This window comes from Pavona decussata, unplaced genomic scaffold, assembly GCF_977016875.1.
Source record: "Pavona decussata unplaced genomic scaffold, jaPavDecu1.1 SCAFFOLD_1, whole genome shotgun sequence".
NCBI classification, from domain to species: domain Eukaryota; kingdom Metazoa; phylum Cnidaria; class Anthozoa; order Scleractinia; family Agariciidae; genus Pavona; species Pavona decussata.
In genome coordinates, this window is record NW_028145425.1 from 519500 (window position 1) to 541019 (window position 21520).

The 21520-nt window shown below is 37.8% G+C and overlaps 2 protein-coding genes across 2 annotated transcripts in view; both read right to left on the reverse strand.

The window, feature by feature from the left end:
* Positions 1-21520, reverse strand: part of LOC146490100 (uncharacterized) — a 176316-nt gene that overhangs the window by 150810 nt on the left and 3986 nt on the right. The window contains exons 4-8 of the mRNA XM_085108259.1: positions 20307-20506; positions 15272-15290; positions 7684-7876; positions 7254-7384; positions 5746-6141 (exon numbers count right to left, since the gene is read on the reverse strand). Of these exons, the coding sequence (XP_084964385.1) occupies positions 5923-6141; positions 7254-7384; positions 7684-7876; positions 15272-15290; positions 20307-20506 (762 nt within the window). The 3' untranslated portion in view covers positions 5746-5922. The remainder of the gene's footprint in view (positions 1-5745; positions 6142-7253; positions 7385-7683; positions 7877-15271; positions 15291-20306; positions 20507-21520) is intronic.
* Positions 1-21520, reverse strand: part of LOC146490102 (uncharacterized) — a 179016-nt gene that overhangs the window by 126387 nt on the left and 31109 nt on the right. The gene's annotated exons all lie outside the window — the stretch shown is intronic.

A 21520-nucleotide genomic window follows, 5' to 3' on the forward strand; every position in this document is an offset into this window, starting at 1 on the left:
AAATGTGATCGTCGCCGCTCTTATTTCCATTTTTAATAACTCCCAAAAAAGACGTTTGTCTTCGATTTGAGATCTAAGTTCACAAGTTTGGGCATAAACGGAGCGAACTGTATTCACATAACTCTCATCAGTCAACAAGGTATTGTTAAATTTCCAAAAGCCTGGTCCTCGACTAGTTTCCTTAGGCCACGAGAGTGATATCTGTACCGCTTTATGATCTGGTGCAATTGCTGGCACAATTGCACAAGTTTTAACATATTTCTCCAAATTTTTGGCGATCAAGAAGAAGTCTATTCTTGATTTCACACCCAGCGACTTGGACTCATACGAGTACTTACGCAATTTGGGGTATTTAGATCGTTGGATATCAACTAAATCAAGCATTTCCATGGTTGTTAGTATAAGATTTCTATAATTGGTTGCCTTCCACGGTGCACCACCCGTTTTGTCTTTCTTTGACAAAGAACAATTCCAGTCACCGCCAACTATAAGAGTGGTAAGTTCCGATTTGTCAATTAGACACCAATTTAGTTCTTGAATAAATTCTAGTTGTTCAGACTGGCCATTAGGGGCATAGATATTGCAGAGTGTTAACTTTAACGACTTGAGAGTAGTGTTAATGAGCACTATTCTTCCTATATAACTGCAGAAAAAATGAGGAAGTGGTAACGTTGTTACGTTCATACGCTCAGCAGATTTATTTAAATGCTATGAAAAAAATTGGAGCTCCGCTTTTAGGCTGGGCTAAATATATATATATATATATATATATATATATATATATATATATATATATATATATATATATATATATATATATTATAACAAACTCCACGTATCGGCCCTGTGTGGGATGAATCATGATCAGCCGGCTGGCGGGGCGGCCGGTGTGACGTCAAAAGAGTAATTAGACTAAGCCCAATAGTCTGAAACTAACGAAGAATTAATTTTGAAGAGTTTCCTTTGGCAATTTCTTACTGAGCCAAGTATTAGGTTAAAGAATATCATTTTTTCCCAATCTTTTCTAGTTTGCGAAAAGTAGGGAGCGTGAGAAAGGAGAAATGTGAACAAATAATGATGGCGTTCCCTTGATTTACAGGATGCTTACTCTAACGCAGGCAAAACTTATTCATTGATTTATTTGCCAATTTAAGCTAAAAAAAAGAAAAACATACGTTATACTTATTTTAATAGACCATTTCCGATGTATTAAAATTCTAGCTTGGCTACAAGGCTCGGGGGAATAAAACAAAAAAAAACAAAACAAAAAGAAATTTCATTGAATCGTGTCTTCACGTGTTGATCAACTAAAGAATTCATTTTCTCGATTTGGTGCACGGCTATGGAATTCTTTAACGGATAACATTAGAAAATCTGACAACAGAAAATTATTCAAAAAACAAATACATGAAATACTAATCAACATTTAAAAAAAAAGAAAATGCTTACCTTACACCTTCTTCAATTCTTAAAATAATGAAAAGCTTGTAAATTTGTAACAATCCTTAAATTTTTATCAGCTAGCGAATCCTTTTTGCGTCACTTGTTTGTTTACTACTTATTTAATTTTTATTTTAGTCAAATTTATTTGTATTTAGTTTAGTACGTATAGACATACCTACCCGCCTCGACTAGTCTCAGCTATTTGCGGGTAGGTATATAATTCAAACCAGCTTGTAACTGTCTGTTTTAATAAAGTGTGTTGTTTTGAGGTTCAGAGATGAATAATTATTATTATTTTTTTTTTGTTTTATTCTCTGAACCTCGTAGCCAAGCTAGAATTTTAATATACCGGAAATGGTCTATTCACAACCGGTTTCAAAATAAAAAAATAAAAAGGCGAAACTTGGGTTTTTAGTACATAGAAGTTCTTTTTACAGCCGTTTTGATAAGTTCACCAGAACGTCGTACATTTATCAGTTCATTTGTTTTATTTGCGGCTCATCTTAAGTAAAGCGAAAGTTTTTTGCGACTAGTCAATCGCTTCACATTTTAGGAGGCATTACATTAGAAATTTCTTAGCAACAAAAGAGTTTTGTAAAAGGTCAGGCTTTCAACTACACCGGCTTAAAACATGGTTTTATTCAAGAATGCTGTTAATATTATGCGAAACTCAAAACATCAAAACTTTTATGTGGATCGTTTTGATGAACTGAGTTTCTTTGTATTTATGGAATAATATATTGATTATATTATAAATCAAAACTTCACATTTAAGTATTTTAGTTTTAAAAAGTAGCATTGATGTACGGGCTGGGCTGTGCTATTTAGAACTCATCACATTTGATATGTCAGACTCGATAAATGAAAAGGCGGTACACAAACTTAGTACTTAAGATGTAAATTTAAGCTAACGTCCCTGCCTCGTCCCGTATATAGAGGTAAACAATTTTTGTAATTAAGATTTGTTTCAAAGAAATAAAATCTGGTTTAATTTGTACTTATGTCATTTATGTCTTGTTGCTGTAGCTCAAATAAATGGATAAATGTACATTTCACTGTAACCGAGACTGTGTAAAAGGAGGGTCTCAATGGGGTTCACCGTCAGCCGTCAAAAATGGCGAGTTTTTGACCGTCAAGCGTAAGAAACACAGTTATTATTAGCCATGAAACGGTTTTAAGGTATTTCAAATATCACTATCTCAACTATTCATCCCTTCCAGACTTCTAGTTGGCTCTCAAAAAATCGTTTTAACCAGTTTATATGTTCGCAAATATACTCACTCTATGGTCCGGATTTTCCACATAATTTGTGTCTAAACTGACATCACAATTAACTTCCAAGTTTAGAGGTACTTCTTGTTTTTAAAATATTTTTAATGATTTACTACATTAATAACGTGTTTCTGACCAAAACTTAACCTCCAGAAAACATTTTATAATAACTGCAGAAATTTTCGCGCGCTCATTAATTTTCATTTTAGAATAAGCGGACAGACACACGAATATATAATTTATGCGATGTTGATCATGACGCAACGAACGAGAACGGGGATTTTGAAAAAATCTAAACGTCAATCTGTCACTTTTTAACTAATAGAAAGTCTCCCTTTTTTTTCCATTAACCAATAAGAGAGCGAGACAAGTTTTTGATTTTGGTCGCGTGAGATTTTAAAATGTAAGTTTCTCGCATTTTTATTCCGCGTTTTAACTTCATTTTGACCCTTCTGGCTTCTTGTTATAGCAAAAAACAAATTGACGCCAGTTTTTTATGCGTTTTTCCTGTTATTGATCATGAATAATATTGTTATAACATTGTTAAAGTAGTCTGCGGATCCACTCGGCGTAACAGGACAGACGCATGAAAACTGACGTCAATTTGTTAAATTGTTGATATTAAAAACACAAAAGTTCATATTAACTGTAACTCATGGAAGAAATTTCCCCTTCATAATCGTCAACCGTCAAAATCAGTAAAATTTAACTGTCAACCTTCAAAATTGTCCCCCCTCCCCCCATTGAGACCCTCTCAAGTGACTTTCGACACACGCCTCACATGAAAAGAAAAAAAATTGTTGCTCTGAACGGGAATTAAGCCGAGGAAACCACGCTTGGCCACTTCACTGGGGATGTGAGTAGAATCATCCCCAGGCCATTCCACGGGAGATTTCTTTTTTCCCTTCGCACCTCACAAGGTTGAAAAACGCTTAAAATAGCCAGCCAGTGGTAATAAGCGCCTGCTTTTCGAGCTGCGGCCATCCGGATTATTCAAGTGCAAGAGCGGAACTGAATGCAAATGTATTACAATTATAATATTTGACTAAGCTAAGGATGAAACGTTTCATAAGTGAAAGCTTCTCGCGCATTTCCAGCTCAATAGTGTTGCATCAAAAACCCAGCTCCTCCCCACCCCTCCCCCTTATCGGTGTTGGTGAACCGCGTCAGTCTGTAAAAGGTGGAAATTTCCCACAGTAGTTTCGGTTTTGTATTTCTGCAGTAGGTTGGATAATTTCCGGCTTGATACGGAAACACTACTCTCCCAATGAGTGTCACGGAAGAAAAGTTCAAAAATCAAAATGAAGAGCCTTTATGGCACGTCTTTATGTTCCGGTGATCAGCGATAGTCGGTAATTAGAGTTTCAGGCGAAAATAGTAACGGACTTTAACCCCGATGACTAAGCAAAACACTTCCAACGACGACAAGTAAATAAGTCACAGTATTGAGAAAACGTGATACATGAACGTTTGACTGAAATTAGCCTGAAAAAAGCCTATTGCATAAAACGACAAAATGTCAATTCGAGTAGACACTGCGCAGTTAAAAGAAAACCAGTTAAGCTAAGTGCAGCATTATTTGAGAAATAGAGTAAAACTCGCTTGGCTAAGCAGGGAGGAGGCACCAGGAATTTTTTTAGCTCTTCTTTATTCTTTAAGGAACTGGTTCTTCCCTACGTCAACTCTACAACAATTCTATTCTATTCTACATCTTTTCTACGAGTATCACTCAAATCACGCCTTACTTTATTTTATAGTGTGCTGTAAACATGTTTACGAGGCCAAATGGTCGGCCCAACCAGAGATAAGAACTGGTGTTGGCAAAGTACATTAACAGGAAAGAAAACACAACCATTCCACTAAAACAGATAGCCAACGGGAAACCAATCAGGCTGATAAAATCCTCAAGAGTTTTGCCTTGATTTCAACCTTCGAGGAGGCCCAAGCCAATGTTAAAAGAAGTAGGCAAACCTGTCCAAAGCACAACTGTTAACTCTAATCTTTCAACAACAGGAAAATGTCAAATAATCTTGAAAATATCTATCAACACTACCGAAAGGAAATAACAACTGTATTCTAAAATTAAAGTCGAAAATGCACCCTTACATTAGCTTCACAACAATAGTATTTTTAGTATAAGCATACCAAGCAGTACCTCTACACTTAATCAACGCTTCGGATCGGAAAGCGCTTATGGTACATGTATCTATGCTGTCTATGTCAATAATATTCAAATTTCGGTCACAGAAGTATTCAATTTTCGTACAAATTAATCATTAATAGCTAAAAAGCAAACATGTAAGCTTAAAATGATTTTAAGCCGTTTGACTGTCGTATACAGTAAAACTAGTAAATTGTTTTCTCTAATTCATTAGCAACTTGAAAATTGCGTGCGTTTCATTGAAACGTTTTGTAAGAGTTGGTTATTCATCCGGGCCCAGTTCTTCAAAGCCCAATTAAGCTAATCCTGGGTTAACGTGAACTTTGATTCAAGTTTAATCATTAATGAGCAACGATGCTTCCAAAAGAATTTCATCTCTTAGTTTTGACGTATACTTTTCCCTATCATTAGCTTGAAATTAGCTTTTAAAGACATTTTCAACGATTAGCAAAATTAAAAATCTCTCTTAACTTTTAATCACGGATGGTTAGCGTTATTTTATTTTTTTTTTAACAACTGGGCCCCGGTTACCCCATCACATGTAGTGAGATATTAAATGTCAGCACAAGGTATGGAAAAATATCTCGCATTCAAAAACTCCTTAATAATTCATAAGCCCATTGACCACTCAAATGGTCGATGATACATCACGTACAGTGACTTTATATCGATAAACCTCCTCCTTTTTAGTATGCGGTCTTTTATTAGCTAATAAAACACTCCTCATTAGTAGGAGGAGAGCTAAAAATTAACCGTCAACCGTCAAAGAGAGACCCTCCTTAATCCGTCATCTACAAGGCTAGAATAAACCTTTTCTAGCATAAGAGCCCATTCCAAAGGCAACTCGGAAATCAGCATGGCCTTTTTACTTAACAACTTAACTAAATTAGCACCTAAGGGGATTACGAAATTATAATTATATAATATGCGGGAAAACATTTCAACATGACTCATTAAGAATGTTCCATAATTATAATTTAAAAAAATAAAATAAAACAAGCTGTTCGCAACAGCTTCCCTGGGCCTTCACGAACCAATTCTTAGGATCACTGACGTTTCTGCTTTATAAATCTACAAGATATTTCTGAACGAATATCATTTGTCTCTATAAGAGATAAGTTTTCATTGCAGTCACGGGCTACTCCAATACACATCGTTACGTTAACAAGAGTGGCTTGGTATACGAATCGTCGTTTCTTGCCGTTTCTAACAAGCCTCTCCATGAACACAAAAGCCTGGTCACTTGTACTCCTGCATCGGTGTTGCTGTGAATGCAAGTGGAGATATTATTAAACGTACTTAGGAAACGGTAGAAACTAATCAGTTCTCTTCTAGGTACTCTTCTTGTGACCGAAATGTTAACTAGTCAACCATCGGACGAATAAAAATTACACCGTCGAGGGATATATAAGGCGATATTCGATAACTGAGGGTATTTTAACCGTCAATATTTAATCCCCTCGAACTCATTAATTACTACCGTGAAGGAAATTTGAAAATGTGATCTTAATTATCATAAAATTGGTAATCATTCACATTGAATTTCCCCAAGAATTATTTTATGTTTTGAGAAGATATATCACACACTCTCGCAAAGACGGTTTTTTTCCAAGGTCCTAAAAGTTGGTTAAAAAAACATTTTTTCCACCCACTTCTCGGTGTCTCTAAATCTGATAAAACACCCTCTCTTGTGCTTTATATTTTACAAGAACGTTTGGCCAAAAGTTCCCAATAGGGTCTGGAAGAGGTTTATATCACTGATCCACGAATTAGCCAAAACTGAGCGCTCAATTTGTGAAATTAGATGCAACCAAGTGGTGCAGATTCCGGCATTTCACATTAGCTGCCAGTGGTGACTCGTAGTCACAGCCAATATACCCCCAACTTTTCGAAAGTAACCAAATCAGGCAAATCTTACCTGATTTGTTTTGAATAACTGAAAAAGTTGAACACTGAATGAGCTCACACTGTCCTCTGTGACATTGACATTAGCTTAACCAAGGCTCACAGTTTACTGTCACTTTCGCCCAAAAGCCACGAGGCCCAAGGGCCAAATACGAGAGACCCTCCTCTGAATGAGCTCACACTGCCCTCTGTGGTTCACCCAAAAGCCACGGGACCCAAGGGCCAAATACGCGAAGCCCTCTTCTCCTAAGTTGAGATGTTTTTTTAACGTATTGTTCCTTAATAATAGTCTTTTGCTGTAATATCTAGAGACTTTTGTTAAGAAACATTAGTTAAGATACCCCTTAAATTTGGAGGGCTCCGTCAATCTGGACCCAGGCTAAAAAGAATTAAAAAACGACAGATTTTTTTTTAGAACTTAACAGTTAAGTAGAAAGGAAGAGAGTTTTTTTTGTTCATGAGAGTGATTCACCTCAAACACAAGTTTCCATTCTTGATTCTCTTTTGCTGCTTTCAGTGCGTACTGAATTCCGCTGCGTGGGTCAGTAGATTGAATACACTTTGATCCCCGCCCGGGGAGTCCGTAATCCATTATCTGAAATCCTTAATGAAATAGTATTTAATTGTTATTAAAAACATCTTTTAAGACCTCTGTTACACCATAATCGTTTGGAGACGAAGGTTGGACAATTATATTCTCCGAATCGTTAATCCTTGTGAGATGATCTCAGGACGAGGTACTGTACATTACGTGAGCAGTAGAGCGGTTTTCAATTAAAAGGTGGAGTCAGTTGCTTTGGTTTTTACTTAACTGCGCTCTGTGATTGGCTGACAATTTCCTTTTAGGATCTCAACAACCCTCGTAAGATCTACTTTTCCCGCATAGTCATGCGTGTACTTACCAGTGTAATTGGTGTATCTTTCCCATTTTAATGTACATCGGCGCTCTCCAGAAGAAGCTGTACAAAATACTCCAAGGGCATTTCCATTTGTGCAATTCAAACCCTCTTCTCTGAAGACGGAGCTAAGATAATACGAGGGCTGAGGTTTAGGGTTGACTTCCAAACAGGCCGTCAACAAAAACACGACCACAGCCTGAGAATAGAAAAATACAACGGCACGTGTGAAATTTCAAGTCAATAGGGACCTTAACATTGAGGTTTTTTCTCGTTTCCCGCAAACCACAAAACTCTAAAAGTCACGTGACTCCGATCCTGCCGTCCCGTTTGAGGTTCAGGTTTCATCTTCAAGGACACTGTTTAGAGGTAAGTGAATTACGGCAGAGATTTTCGCTGGTTTTAAAACTATAAAGCCACGTTTAAACGTCAAATTTACTGTCTTTAAAGAGTTATCTCGATGAATGATTTGTTTGATTCAGTTACGAGATACAAGAATTAAATTTAAAACAACAACAGCTACCTCAATACTATCCTCCTTGCAGCCGCCATCTTGTTTTCGTAAGAGTAAGCCATGATGCGTATAGGTAAAAAGTAACCCTCAATCTTAAACCCGGATTATGTACATACGGCGAACTCCGAACTGTAAACTGCTGTCGGTCGACGTTTGCGGTTTGTGGTTTACAAAGGAAACCCTTAATCTAAAGGAACCTAATATTCACCTCTGGCTGTACGTGTTCTTGTTTAGTGCAGAATCTATTCAGATTCAGTGACAGTTGTAAAGTGATTCAACAAAACCACACAGCTGGAAATACGTCTGCGTTCGCAGCCTGAGTAGACCGTGAATGTATGGACCGCTCGAGCAAATTTCCTGTGACGACTTTCATTGACTATCTTTGTTACTCGTGCCCGAACTTTAACTAACAAATGCATTGGCTAATAACAAACTGCGGCACCAGTTTTATGTGTCAAAGAAAAAAATGTCATGCGAACTTTTGTTAGAATTGTTTCCACTCGTTTAATTTGTTTTCCGAAAAAGTTGCCCATCGGGTAACCTTAGCATGAGGCCTTCCTAAGGGGAGGGTGGAGGGGGGCAAAAAGGGTAGAAAGGGCTGAATTCTTTCATTCTAAGAAGTATTAGAGACAAAGGCTTTTGACAAACTGTAATGAATGCATTTATTAACAAGAGCTCCTTAGAGGAGATGGCCGCCGCTGTTCCGTAATGAGTTTATTGCTGCGAGATAGGCAACGTAAAATCTGCTTATCTCCAGAAGTATTTCTTCAGTCGTGCATTTTTTTTTATAATAGCGCTGTCAAAAGAAATGGCATTCGAACTGTAGAGAGGGGTTAGGCTGTCATCATCCGGTGAGGGAATCCGTCAGTTGCAGCTGACAAGATTCAAACGCTTTTAAAACACATTTTTCAATCAAGGCAGTCAAACCTTATATAGTTCTAGTTCTTTTGTCACTACTGAAGCAATATTTTCAGAGCCTGTGTTAACTTAATATCTAGGGAGGACAAAAATGAGATGGTAGATCCACAGTACTAACGGTGACTTAAGAGCAATACGGAGACATTGGACCCTATGAGACTTAGCTTGGCCTTGTTTAGCTTTGATCACAACATAGGTAAGCCAAAAGCCAAGAAAGAATCAAACTTTTTTTCTTTCGCTGTACTGTGCCGGGCATTTGAACTGAACAGCTCGTTCAGTCCCATCCGTGGGGCATTAGCCGACCTAGTTTTACAAAAATCCGAATGCCCACGGGGCCGGTCAGTCGTGGGGGAGTGTGCAGTGCTGGAAATGGCTGATGCATGAAAACAGACTCTCCCAACTTGTGCCTCTAGAAATATACGTAAAACAGTGTGGAAAATATACATTTCGATAGTGGATCTCAAGAGTTTGCGAACATGTTTCTATCCCACGGGTCTTTTCAAACTACCTGTCAACGATCGTACAGTCTTGGTTCCAGTCAATGAAGGTATTACTTACATTTCCTTGTTTTTAGAATTGGAAGAGGCAGACTTTCTCAGACAACAATGGATGTGCTCCTTCCGTTGCGTGCAATGGTCACTGCTCGGGTGAACTTATATTGCGTGCAATGTAAAATCTTGTTATCTCCAAAAACATTTCGTGATGTTTTTGTTCTGATATAGTGGGGGGTAATAAGGCTGTCGTTATCTGCCTGAGCCTTGAACCCGTCAGTTTGCATCTGACGCGATTACAACGCCTCGCGTGATTAAGGCGCGTGTCTCAATCAAGACCTTCGAACCATAGTTATTTGGTAACTAAAAAAATTGTTTTAGAAGCTCATGAGTTCATCACGAGTTAGAAACTCCGGATCTAATACTTGTAAGCATCACTTGGACTGTCACGAAAGTCGAAGAAGCGTGGTCAAAGTGAATTTGTTTGAAAGTCTACCACGCAAGGATTAATTAAAACACAAGACTGTTGTACGTTAATCAACGAACATGCAGTGCCGATTGTAAACCGCAATCAGTTGACAAATTATATCCCACCTGCTTTCCGTACACCGCAATCCGGCTTCCAATTGTTGACCGTCATGTCGGCTTATCAGCTAAACGACCGAAAATGGAATTTCCAATATGAAGCATATCATGATGCACTAATTTACTTTCTTTCTAGTGCTAAAAAAGTGTCCGCCTCATCTGTTTAGTCAATATTTGCTATATTTAGGAGAATCACCAAAGACATAATTGTAGGAGATAAATCCCATTCGTATATAGACCTTTTATGCTCCAATTATTGTGAAACACAAAAGTAAGCACCTCCTAGATAAGAAGCTCAGAAGGTTTTTTTTTTTTTTTTTTGAAGACTTCGTAGTTTAAGCCGTGCCTTTATTTTTCTTTTTGTTTTTTTTTTTTTTTTTAGAAGATAAAAGCTGATATTTTCTTACTTTAGAAACCTTATCCTTAATAGGTCCTGCAATACACCAAAAAATCGAAAATTCCCGTTATAACCGACGCAATTTGTAAGCCTTGATTCTTTAAAATCTAACAGTTAAGCTGTCAAGCTTTAGTTACTGCGGAGATGTGTTTTAAATCCATTTAGTTCGTCCACTTGTCCTCAGGAACCTCAACTGAATAGGTCAATTCGGCTCTTCCCATGTTAAGTAAGCACGTACATGAATGCTTTTATAAAGGTCTCCGGGTCGGTATGTTAAAAATGATCCCGGCAGATTCGCTACAGCTACGTGTCACGAATTATTCTCGAGAATACAACTTCTTCTAACTACACGTAAAAACTGATCAGGTTAAAATCATGACACGTGCTCACTCAGAAAGTATATATTTCCATGTAAATGACAGCTGACATACGCCTTTTTGGTGTTTAAGGCATCGCTAATTTAAAAAGATAAGTTCTCGGTGAGGATTTAAAATGCTGCAGTGATCTAGATTTCCGTATCGCAAGAGGTAAAGCATTCCACGGTGCAGGAGCCGTGCCGGCAAAAGACTTGTCACCAAATGATCGCAACATTTCCACACAAGGAAGGTCTAGTAGAATTCCATCATTTGAGCGTAAGTGATAGGCAGATTGTTTCCTTATTGATATGTATATATACATAACACTTGCGTTATTTACATGCACTTACCTAAATCTCGTAGGTGATCTAAGAGTATGCATGACTGACTCACTTGATCCGCCTCGGTGGCTGGCACAGAGGACTTCAAAATGGGAAATACAAATGACGAAATATACTGCATAGCATGAAATGTTTTGCAGAACCTGAATTTTGTTTTTGCCGTTTTTGCGATTTTGCGTTCGATCCTAATAAAAATAAACATATCCCAAGAAATACTGATACCTCTCTGAAGATCGTGTTCCCACCCGTACATTGCGAAGAAAAAAAAAACTTTCCAGTGCAAAGAGTGAGGACAGCCTGTAAAAAATTTCCATATAATAGCCTGGGGCCAGATTCACCAATATGTATCCTAAGTATTGTTTGAATAAGTGAACGACCATCGTAGTTATGTAGGTACTTTTTACTTATGTAGTTGCGAAATAAAAGCCTGAGAAACTTCCAGCTTGAAAGTCGGAGATTCGAACCCTGATAACCTCTGCGATACTGGTACCATGCTCTACAATTTTGTGACTATGAAATTCACACATTTCAACTGCGGGTGAAAGAAAAAAAAGATTTACAGCGATCTGGTTTGGGTCTGCTACTCGCAATAAATAAGCAGCGTTTTCAACTAGTTTAAGAGTTACATTTATTTCAGTGTCATTTGACTAGCCAGAAACGAGACGCAACCGGGCTTGAAATCATCATGACCGGTGGGGAGAGGAGCTGCAGTCCGAATATTAAAACTGCTTTCCAATTTTCAGTCCAAAACATGTAGTTTTCACCGCCCATTGTCAGAGTTTAGGAAGCATTTCAAGCCATAATAAGCCATAACAGCCTTTCAAGATCTATGATTATTTTACGAGATCGCTTAATTGTATTTTCAAAACCATGTCTCCAATGTTAAGACATCAGGCTCATAATTTTTCAGAGTAAGGCCGGACGTCCCAAGCTTGTAGACACGTAACAACTATTCACAAAGACTTCCTATCTCAGGACGTGTATATAGTTTTCTCCTAAACGTAGGAGATCAAAATTGACTTGTCTTGCTTGTGGAGAGAAATTTGATTTTCTATGTGTATGCAACGAGGTGATCAGTGTGTGGAGATTGCCACAATCTTCTCCACTGAGCAAAAATAAACTTTTTGAGTTTTTGCTGCTCTCCTTCCCAAGGACAAAATGTCAATTTCCAGTAATTCGAAGGGAAATTTGAAAACAAGTCAATTTATGTATTAAATTTACAGGAGGAATATCGCAGCGCTGCTTGAACAAAAACAAATCCTTCGTTAGTTATCGGTTTTTTGATTGCGATGAACAATTCGATCGAAATAAAATTATCATTGATGATATTTATAAGTTATTACAAAACAATCCCTGATTGGCTAAGCCTTCAGAATCGATCGATAACTGCCACACGACAAGTAAGCTTGAGAGACTCTTCAGCTCGGCTTGTGATAAGGTATCGTTCATGAATCAGAAGTTAGGATATACCCTAGGAAGGTTCTAAATTTTTCTCCTAAAATTTTCTGTTACATCTTGAGAGAAATGCAAAGATATGATTGTAGGAGATAAATCCCATTCGTATATAGACCTCCCATGTTCTAATTATTGTGCTAACTGTAAGCACCTCCTAAATTTTTAAGAAAGCTCTTAGCAACCTTTTTTCGAAGACTTCCTAGTCTAAGACGTGCGTTCAATTTATGAAAGGACATATTTTATTCACCCAGCAAAACTTTAATAGGTCCTCCGAAACACCAAAAAAAAAAAAAACATAACTCCCAATGTAACCAACCCAAATTGTAAGCATTGCATGATTCTTTAAAATCTAACAGTTAAGCTGTCTAGATTTACTTACTGCAGAAATGAGTTTTAAATCCATTTAGTTCGCCCACTTGTCCTCGGGAACCGCAACTGAATAGATCAATTTGGTTCTGATGTTAAATAGGCACATAAACGAAATCTCAGTTTACAAAAGGTCGTTTGGTATCAGTTCTCACTGAAAGTACATATTTTTTGTGTAAATGCAGCTTGTTGACAGAACGTGATCCACAGAGCAGTACATGGCTCGCTAGCTCCAGGAAAACAAACATTCTTTGTTTAATTGTCTTACCCTCCTATTTGCTCATCCGGTATTTTATTAATTTCTTTGTTTGTTTGGTTATTTTAACCTTAATTTTCAGCAGAAATAACAACTGATAAAAAACCCAACGGATGTTCATACAGGATGCGCTTTAACTCTTTTCCTGAATAGTACCATCAAAAGAGATTTGATTGATATACTGAATATGTTAAATTAAAATAAACATTAAATTAGTACTTTCACTGAAAAGTATGACGGACTACGGACTCAGTTCTCTACTTTTTAATACCCTTGTCACGACGTCTTTTAACAGACATGAATTGTTCATTTTCATGTGAGATAATATCGTAGTCAGATTTTATGACAAATACGTTATTTCTCCAACCCGTTTTCAAGTCTTGGTTTGTTGTTGATCCGGTTTGTTTCTGCTACTCGCCATCAATTAGCAACGCTTTCAACTAGTTTAAGAGTTTTAAAGTACGAAAGTAACTGTAACTCCGAAGAACATCCTGCATTTGTCGGCCGGAAATGGTAGGTGACCGGGCTTGGAGTCATCATGACTGGTGGGGAACCCCCTTCCAATTTTCAGTAGAAAACATGTAGTTTTCACTCCCAAAGTCAAAACTTAGGAAGCATTCCGAGCCACAACAACCTTCTAAGATCTATGATTATTTTACTAGATCGCTTAATTGTATTTTCAAATCTCCGTTTTTTTTTTTTATGACATGTCTCCAATGTTCAGACATCAGGCTCATATTTTTTCAGACTAAGGCCAGACGTCCAAGGTTTTAGACACGTAACAACTATTCACAAAGACTTCCTATCTCAACACGTTTTTTTAGTTTTCTCTTAAACGTAGGAGGTCAAAATTGACTAACCAACTGATAATAAGACCTGTCTTGCTTTTGGAGAGAAATCTGATTGTCTATGAGTTTTCATATCGATTTGCAACGAGGTGATCAATGTGGGGAGATTGCCATAATCGTCTCCACTGAGCAAAAAGAAACTTTTTGAATCTTTGTTGCTGTCCTTCCCAAGGACAAAATGTCAAATTCCACCAATGTGAAGCGAAATTTGAAAACAGGTCAATTAGTTAATCAAATTTATAAGAGAAATATCACGGTGCAACTTGAACAAATCCTTCGTTAGTTATCGTTTTTGCCAATGATCGCTATGAACACAATTCGACACAATAGAACCTTCATTCATGATATTTATAAAGTATTATTTATAAGAGTTCATTTTTTTTTATAATAATCCCTGATTGGCTTAGCTTTGCGATTTGATAACTGCCATGCATGCGGCAAGTTAATATGAGATCCGTCAGACTACGCTTGTTTCATTTACGAATAAAACTTAGAATATACCCTAGGAAGGTTCTAAAGTTTCCTCTTTCTGTTACATCTAAATGCTTGTTAACCCTTGAGAATTACCAATTCTAAGATATAATTGTAGGAGATAAATCCCATTCGTATATAGACCTTTTATGCTCTAATTATTGTGCAAACAGAAAAGTAAATACCCCCTAGTTAAGAAGCTCAAATAGTTTTTTTTACAAAGACCTCCTAGTTTAAGACGTGTCTTAATTTTTATCCTTTTTTTAGGAGGTGGAAGCTTATATTTTTCACTTTCAAAACCTTAATAGGTCCTGCAACACACCAAAAAAGCGCAAATTACCGATATAACCAACGAAATTTGTAATCATTGATTCCTAAAAATCTATGTCCAGCTTTCATTACTGCAGAGATGAGTTTTAAATCCATTTAGTTCGTCCACTTGTCCTGAGGAACCTCAACTGTAATGGTCATTTCGGCTCTAATGTTAACTAGGCACGTACATGAAATGTTCTTATAAAGGTCCCAGGGTTGGTATGTTAAAAATGATTCCCGCAGATTCTCTACAGCTACGTATCACGAATTATTGTCACGGATACCGTCTTCTTTTTAAAACACCTAAAAACCAATAAGGTAAAAATAATGACTTTTGCTTGCTCAGAAGGTATATATGTCCATGTAAATGACAACTGACAGACGCCTTTTTTGGTGTTTAAGGCATCAAAAGCTAATTTAAAAAGATAAGTTTTCGATGAGGATTTAAAATGCTGCAGTAATTTGGATTTCCGTATCGCAAGAGGTAAAGCATTCCAAAGCGCGGGAGCCGTGCCGGCAAAAGACCTATCACCAAATGATCGCAATATTTCCTCGCGAGGAAAGTCTAGTAGAATTCCATCATTTGAACGTAATTGATAGGCAGGTTGCTTCCTTATTGTGTGTAAACACTTGAGTTATGTAAATGCATTTACCTAAATCATATAGGCGAGCTATGCGTTAGCTTATTCTTCCTCGTTGGCTAGACCAGAGGACTTTAAAACGGGAAATAAATTTAAGGAAATATACAGACGGCTTTTTGGTGTTTAAGGTATCAAAAGCTGATTTAAAAAGATAAGTTCTCGGTGAGGATTTAAAATGCTGCAGTGGTCTAGATTTCCGTATCGCAAGAGGTAAAGCATTCCACAGCGCGGGAGCCGTGCCGGCAAAAGACCTATCATCAAATGATTGCAACATTTCCTCACGAGGAAAGTCTAGTAGAATTCCATTATTTTAGAGTAAGCGATAGGCAGATTGTTTCCTTATTGCGTGTAGACACTTGGGTTATGTAAATGCACTTACCTAAATCACGTAGGCGATCTATGCGTTAACTTATTCCTCCTCGTTGGCTACACCAAAACTTTAAAACGGGAAATAAAATTAACGAAATATACTGCATAGCACGAAATGTGAAATTGAAATTTCTTTTTGTTTTTTTTTTTTTTGAAATTTGCCTTCGATCCTAATAAAAAATAAACATATCCCAAGGAATACTGATACCTCTCTCAAGACCGTGTTTCCATTGGTACATTGTGAAGAAAGAAAACTTTTCAGTGCAAAAAGTGAGGACAGCCCGTAAAAATTTCTATATAAAAGCCTGGGGCCAGATTCACCAATATGTATCCTAAGTATTGTTTGAATAAGTGAACGACCATCGCAGTTATGTAGGTACTTTTTACTTATGCAGTTGCAAAAGAAAAGCCTGAGAAACTTCCGTCTTGAACACTGGAGACTCGAACCCTGATGACATCCGGGAGACTGGTACCATGCTCTACAATTTTGTAAATTCGTTCTATACCGGTAGCGGTGATGCGATGAAAGTGACTGATATTCATACATTTGAACTGCGGGAGAAAGAAAAAAAAAAAGATTTGCAGCGATCTGGCTTGGTTCCGCTACTTGCCATTAATAAGCAGTGTTTTCAACTAGTTTAAGAGTTACATTTATTTCAGTGTCATTTGACTGGCCAGAAACGAGACGTGACCGGGCTTGAAATCATCATGACCGGTAGGGAGAGGAGCTGCAGTCGTTATATTAAAGCTGCTTTCCAATTTTTAGTCGAAAACATGTAGTTTTCACTGGCATTTGTCAGAATTTTGGAAGCATTCCAAGCCATACCAGCCTTCTAAGATCTATGATTGTTTTACGAGATCGCTCTATTTTCAAAACCCCGTATATTATAAGACATGTCTCCAATGTTAAGACATCAGGCTCATAATTTTTCATACTAAAGCCGGACGTCCTAGGTTTTTAGACACGTAACAAATATAAACACAAAAACTTGTTCTCCACTGAGTATGGTTTCATCCAGCTTTTTATGGTTTCTTTTTTTTTTCGGTCAGCAAAGACTTCAACGCAGTTAACTTTTCCTTGGACGAAGATAAATCTTCCCCGCCATCTGTTAAGATCTTCTCCGTATTCTCCATCGTTTTGTACACAAACACTTTTTGAGCCTCTCGAATATTCTTGGTCTTTTCGACGTTCATGATGTTTCCTAAACTCTCCGCTAAAGGAACCTTGGCTTTTCCATGCAGTCCTTCGACGATTTGTAGTTGTTTTGATGTTAATATTTACTCGTTGTTCTGGCAGCTATTACGGGATCGGAGGACGATGTAATTAACGTTTTTTTTTTTTTTAATATTTAATTACACCCACGATAAATAATGACTTTTTCAAATTTTTGCTCGTAATTACGCTTCACTCAGGCTGTTTCAGTTCTGCAAGGTTGATCTAAAAACAGATTCTACACTCTACACTCAAAACTTCATCGATAACATCACAACTCGAAGGCATGTTCTTCTCACGTGGCCTCTTCCCGGCATTATGCTAATTTATGCTCAAACTTTAATTACCAACACGAGTCAGCACTTTAAAAACCTAGCCGTATATTGCACGATTAAGGAGAAAAAGAATATCTTTGAAAATGATGTATAATTCAGTGGATGACACAGGCATATTCAAGAAAACAAAATCATAACTGTACATCCTGAACTACAACTTATAACTCCCACTGTTAGTATATGTAATCACATGAGGCCGAGTAGAATTAAGGATTAATTTTCATGATTTGCGCAACTCGGGAAATTCAGTTAGAAAAAATTGGAAATACAAGTGAAAATTAATCCTTAATTATACGAGGGCTCATTGCAATCATTTGTTCATAACATAAAGAGCAAAATTTCTTAAAGCTATCGAGGCACTTCGTAAAGCAGTCAGCTCTGGCCAATAGTAAAAACACTCACCCGTAAGCAAAACAAACTGAACAATTCACCTGTTTCTTTAGCGTACAAAGTGGATAAAACGAGAAAAGTTCATTGCTATTAAGAGAAAATAAAATTTTAATTCATGAGCAAACTAACAACAATTAAACCAAAATTAATGTTAATCATCAATTATTCTAATGCACCTAGCACTCTGAATCTTTCTACTGCTTAAAAAATCACACGATTACTGATCAATAAAAATAGAAAGCCGTAGGTCCAAAGAGGAAAGTTGCACAGTAATTTTTTCCACTGAATTACGCTTGCTCCCTCCTTCCATCAAAAGGGCACTGTTATTTTTGTTCGGTCATCGTTCGTTGGTAGAAGCCGTAGCGAGGTAAAAGCACTTGGTCGCGGCCATGAATGATTTCAGTTTTTTAACTGAACAAATCCGATCAAGTTGTTAGCTTTTGACACAAGTAATCTCTTGCTGTTTCTTGCAATAAACGAAATTTCACCTTTATGAATTCCCTTTGTAGCTGTAGCACTTGATTTCCAAGTATTTTTGGCACAAAGAATCCGGCTTAAAAAGTCAAACTCCAAACAACCTGATTGAAGTCGTTTTTTTCGCCCAAAATGTGCTTCGTGTACGTGAACCTCTTATTGCTTTCAACGTCTGGTACGTTCAGCAGTATTCCTGTCAGAATTGTCCAGAATCCCACCACTCATCTTTCTTTATGTTATGTTCAGGTATCCAGGGTCCTAAAGGACCTGATGGTGCTCCGAGAACTATTGGCACAATCGAAAGTCCTGGCGATCGGTGAGCAGTCGGATCCCCTGGACCACCGGGTCCACCGGGACCTCCCGGAATACCAGGGTCTGGGGCTAAGACATGCCCCGAAATTTACAAAAGAGCGTGTGTTGGTTTTTGCCCTTCGTTGAACTGCTGCAGAAAGTCAGAAATACCAGTCAATAAATTTCTAATGCAACACACGAGTTTATGCCAATTAATGTTGGAACGTTAAAGGGCAAAAATAATCCAGCGCAGGAACCCGCGCAAGTCAAGTCTAGAGTGCAATGAGGGCCAGTTGTACAGGGGCACCCTCAGGCACGGATACAATTTAGGGTACTTTTCAAGCTCCATTAAGATTTGGACATTTAATTGATCGATAAACCAAAAAGGATCTAAATCGAACACATCACTCATTAAAAGCAATATTTCAATATTTATGGCAACAACGTTTCTGCTTTAAGAGACATTAACCAATGTTCCTTAGCTTAAAACAAAAAGAACTATTGATTGTTTATTTGTTTTAATAAAGACGCCATGTTTTATCAATTTTTAAAAACAAACCCTAAACGTTTCTAGAACCTTGTTTTGTGGGCTTGGGTAGCTAAGGCATTTCAACACAAATATATACTTTATTTTTCTGGCGAAAACTTGTTTACAGTTTATACTGGCTGTGGATATAGGGAGAACCCTCCGACAGCTTTGCATATAGGATATTCCAACCCCTCCTGGTCGTTCGCTCTTGGAATACAAAATACGAAAATTGGTGATATGTCGGAGGGAAGGGGGTGGCAGGGGTGTTTCCCAGGCACGGGCACTATTCTGAACATAGCTTTTTGTCGATGCCCGGGCAAAATTCTTGGCACCGTGCTTGGCCACTTGCACTACTTCCAAGGTAGTACCTGGGAGCAATTCCTGGGCACGGGGACTGGTCTTAACAGGATTTTTTTCATTTCTCACGCTACTTCTTGCGAGGTGTTTGGAAATCGGATGAAACACTCTTCCTCGTGTTTGATATAGCTTCTCAAGCTATTGATAATTCTTGGAGAAATTCGAAGCAAAAAATAAAAAATAATTATGATTATTAAGTTCACGTTTTTAAACCTCCTGCACGGTAGTGATTTGCTTTGTTTTGGCTTGAAGGATTATTAATGACTTTGAGAAAGACGATATCACCGCTACCCTCTAGTTTGTCATTAATGAAATGTGACAGTTTGAGATGGTGACATGAAACACTGTTTGGGGGGGGGGGGGGGGGGTCACATATGTATGCTATGGAAGTATCTTCCACTTGAAAGGTGTCTTTCCAAGCAGTGTATCATGAGATAGGGTATACAGAACGCGATGAGAAATTGTTTTGTGGAAATCAAGAATCAAGCCCGAGTTCTAAGTCTTAGCATAAATAGGATTAGGATATTTGGTGGCTAGATTAGGGCACCAAAAGGCGGATGAATACCTACCAAAAATTTACTAAGTACCCACCTTCCCCTATCACACAGACACATATTGACCACATCTCCTCCAAAAACAAACCAGTTATGCTTTTATTGATCGTTTTTTTTTTTTTTTTTTTTTTTTTGTGGATTGCCATCAAGTTTACTCTAATTCAACATAAGGTTTCTAAATCGGAGTCTTCGATCCCTCCTTGCTGTGCTGGAATTGACACCAATAAGGAACAAGCCATCTCTTCCATCACAAAGGCAAGTTAGATACAATCCACTTACACCGTGTCCATAGACGTAGAATCGCTTGTGGCGAATAGACCTCTGCTTGAACAGGAAGTCACCAGAAGCCGTAGAGCAATCCTGTCTCTGTGAATTAAATAACATGATATTAATTTCACCAAGAGTTACTAGAGAAATTGACAGATGTAGCACTTGAAGAGATGACATTTGCCAAGAGACTATGAGGTAAGAGAGCGAATCCCTGTGCCCCATGATAATTATTTTCAATCTTTTTTTAGTTCGCGCCATGCTATTTTGGGAAATTATAATCCGCCATTGAGTTTAAAATTAAATGACGTCACTCTAACTGACCAATAAGATGTCGTCATTAAAATAGCAACGCAAACAAAAATAGATTGAAAAAAAATTTCATAGAGTGAGGGGCATGTATGGGGTATTCGCTCTCTTACCTCATAGTCTCTTGCAATCAGCTCATTTGCTTAGGCGCAAATTGAGTCTGACTAGAACGCAAATGTTTCATGAGAGGATAGAAAACCCATCGTTGAGTAAGCAAAATTAGGGTCCGCCATTTGTTTTCGAGGAGGAATTAAAATTGGAATGAACTTGATGAATCAAGTGCTTTTGCCTCATTAAGGTTAACCCTTTAAGCCTAACCATAAGCATACTTATGTATCAGTCATTCCCAGCGGCGCCCATACCCATACGTCTTTTCACCCTCTCCCCCCCCGCCCCACCCCGTTTCTCTCCAACTCCTTCGTCTCAGTAGTACCCGAGCATTACGAAATTTATTAATCAAAGCAGCACATGACCCACGGCGGGACCAACAAACTGTTCAAATGATCCATGGTACAACAAAATATTTCTTTGGTTCTGGGCTTACTTTCATTCTAATTAAAGCTAGTTCACGCCAAACCTAATCTCAGATGAAATTCAGTACTCTATATTGTGGATCTACTATCTGATTTTTGTCCTCCGTAGACATAGTAGACACAACTTTATTGTCTTTACCGATGAACTTATCATTGAAAGGAAGTAACAATGCTGTGCGGTGAAGATCTCGAGTACTCAAAATTGTGCGGGCGGGCAGGAGAGGGGGGAATGAATTGACTAAAGAGGTTCATTATTTCCCACTCTTCTCAT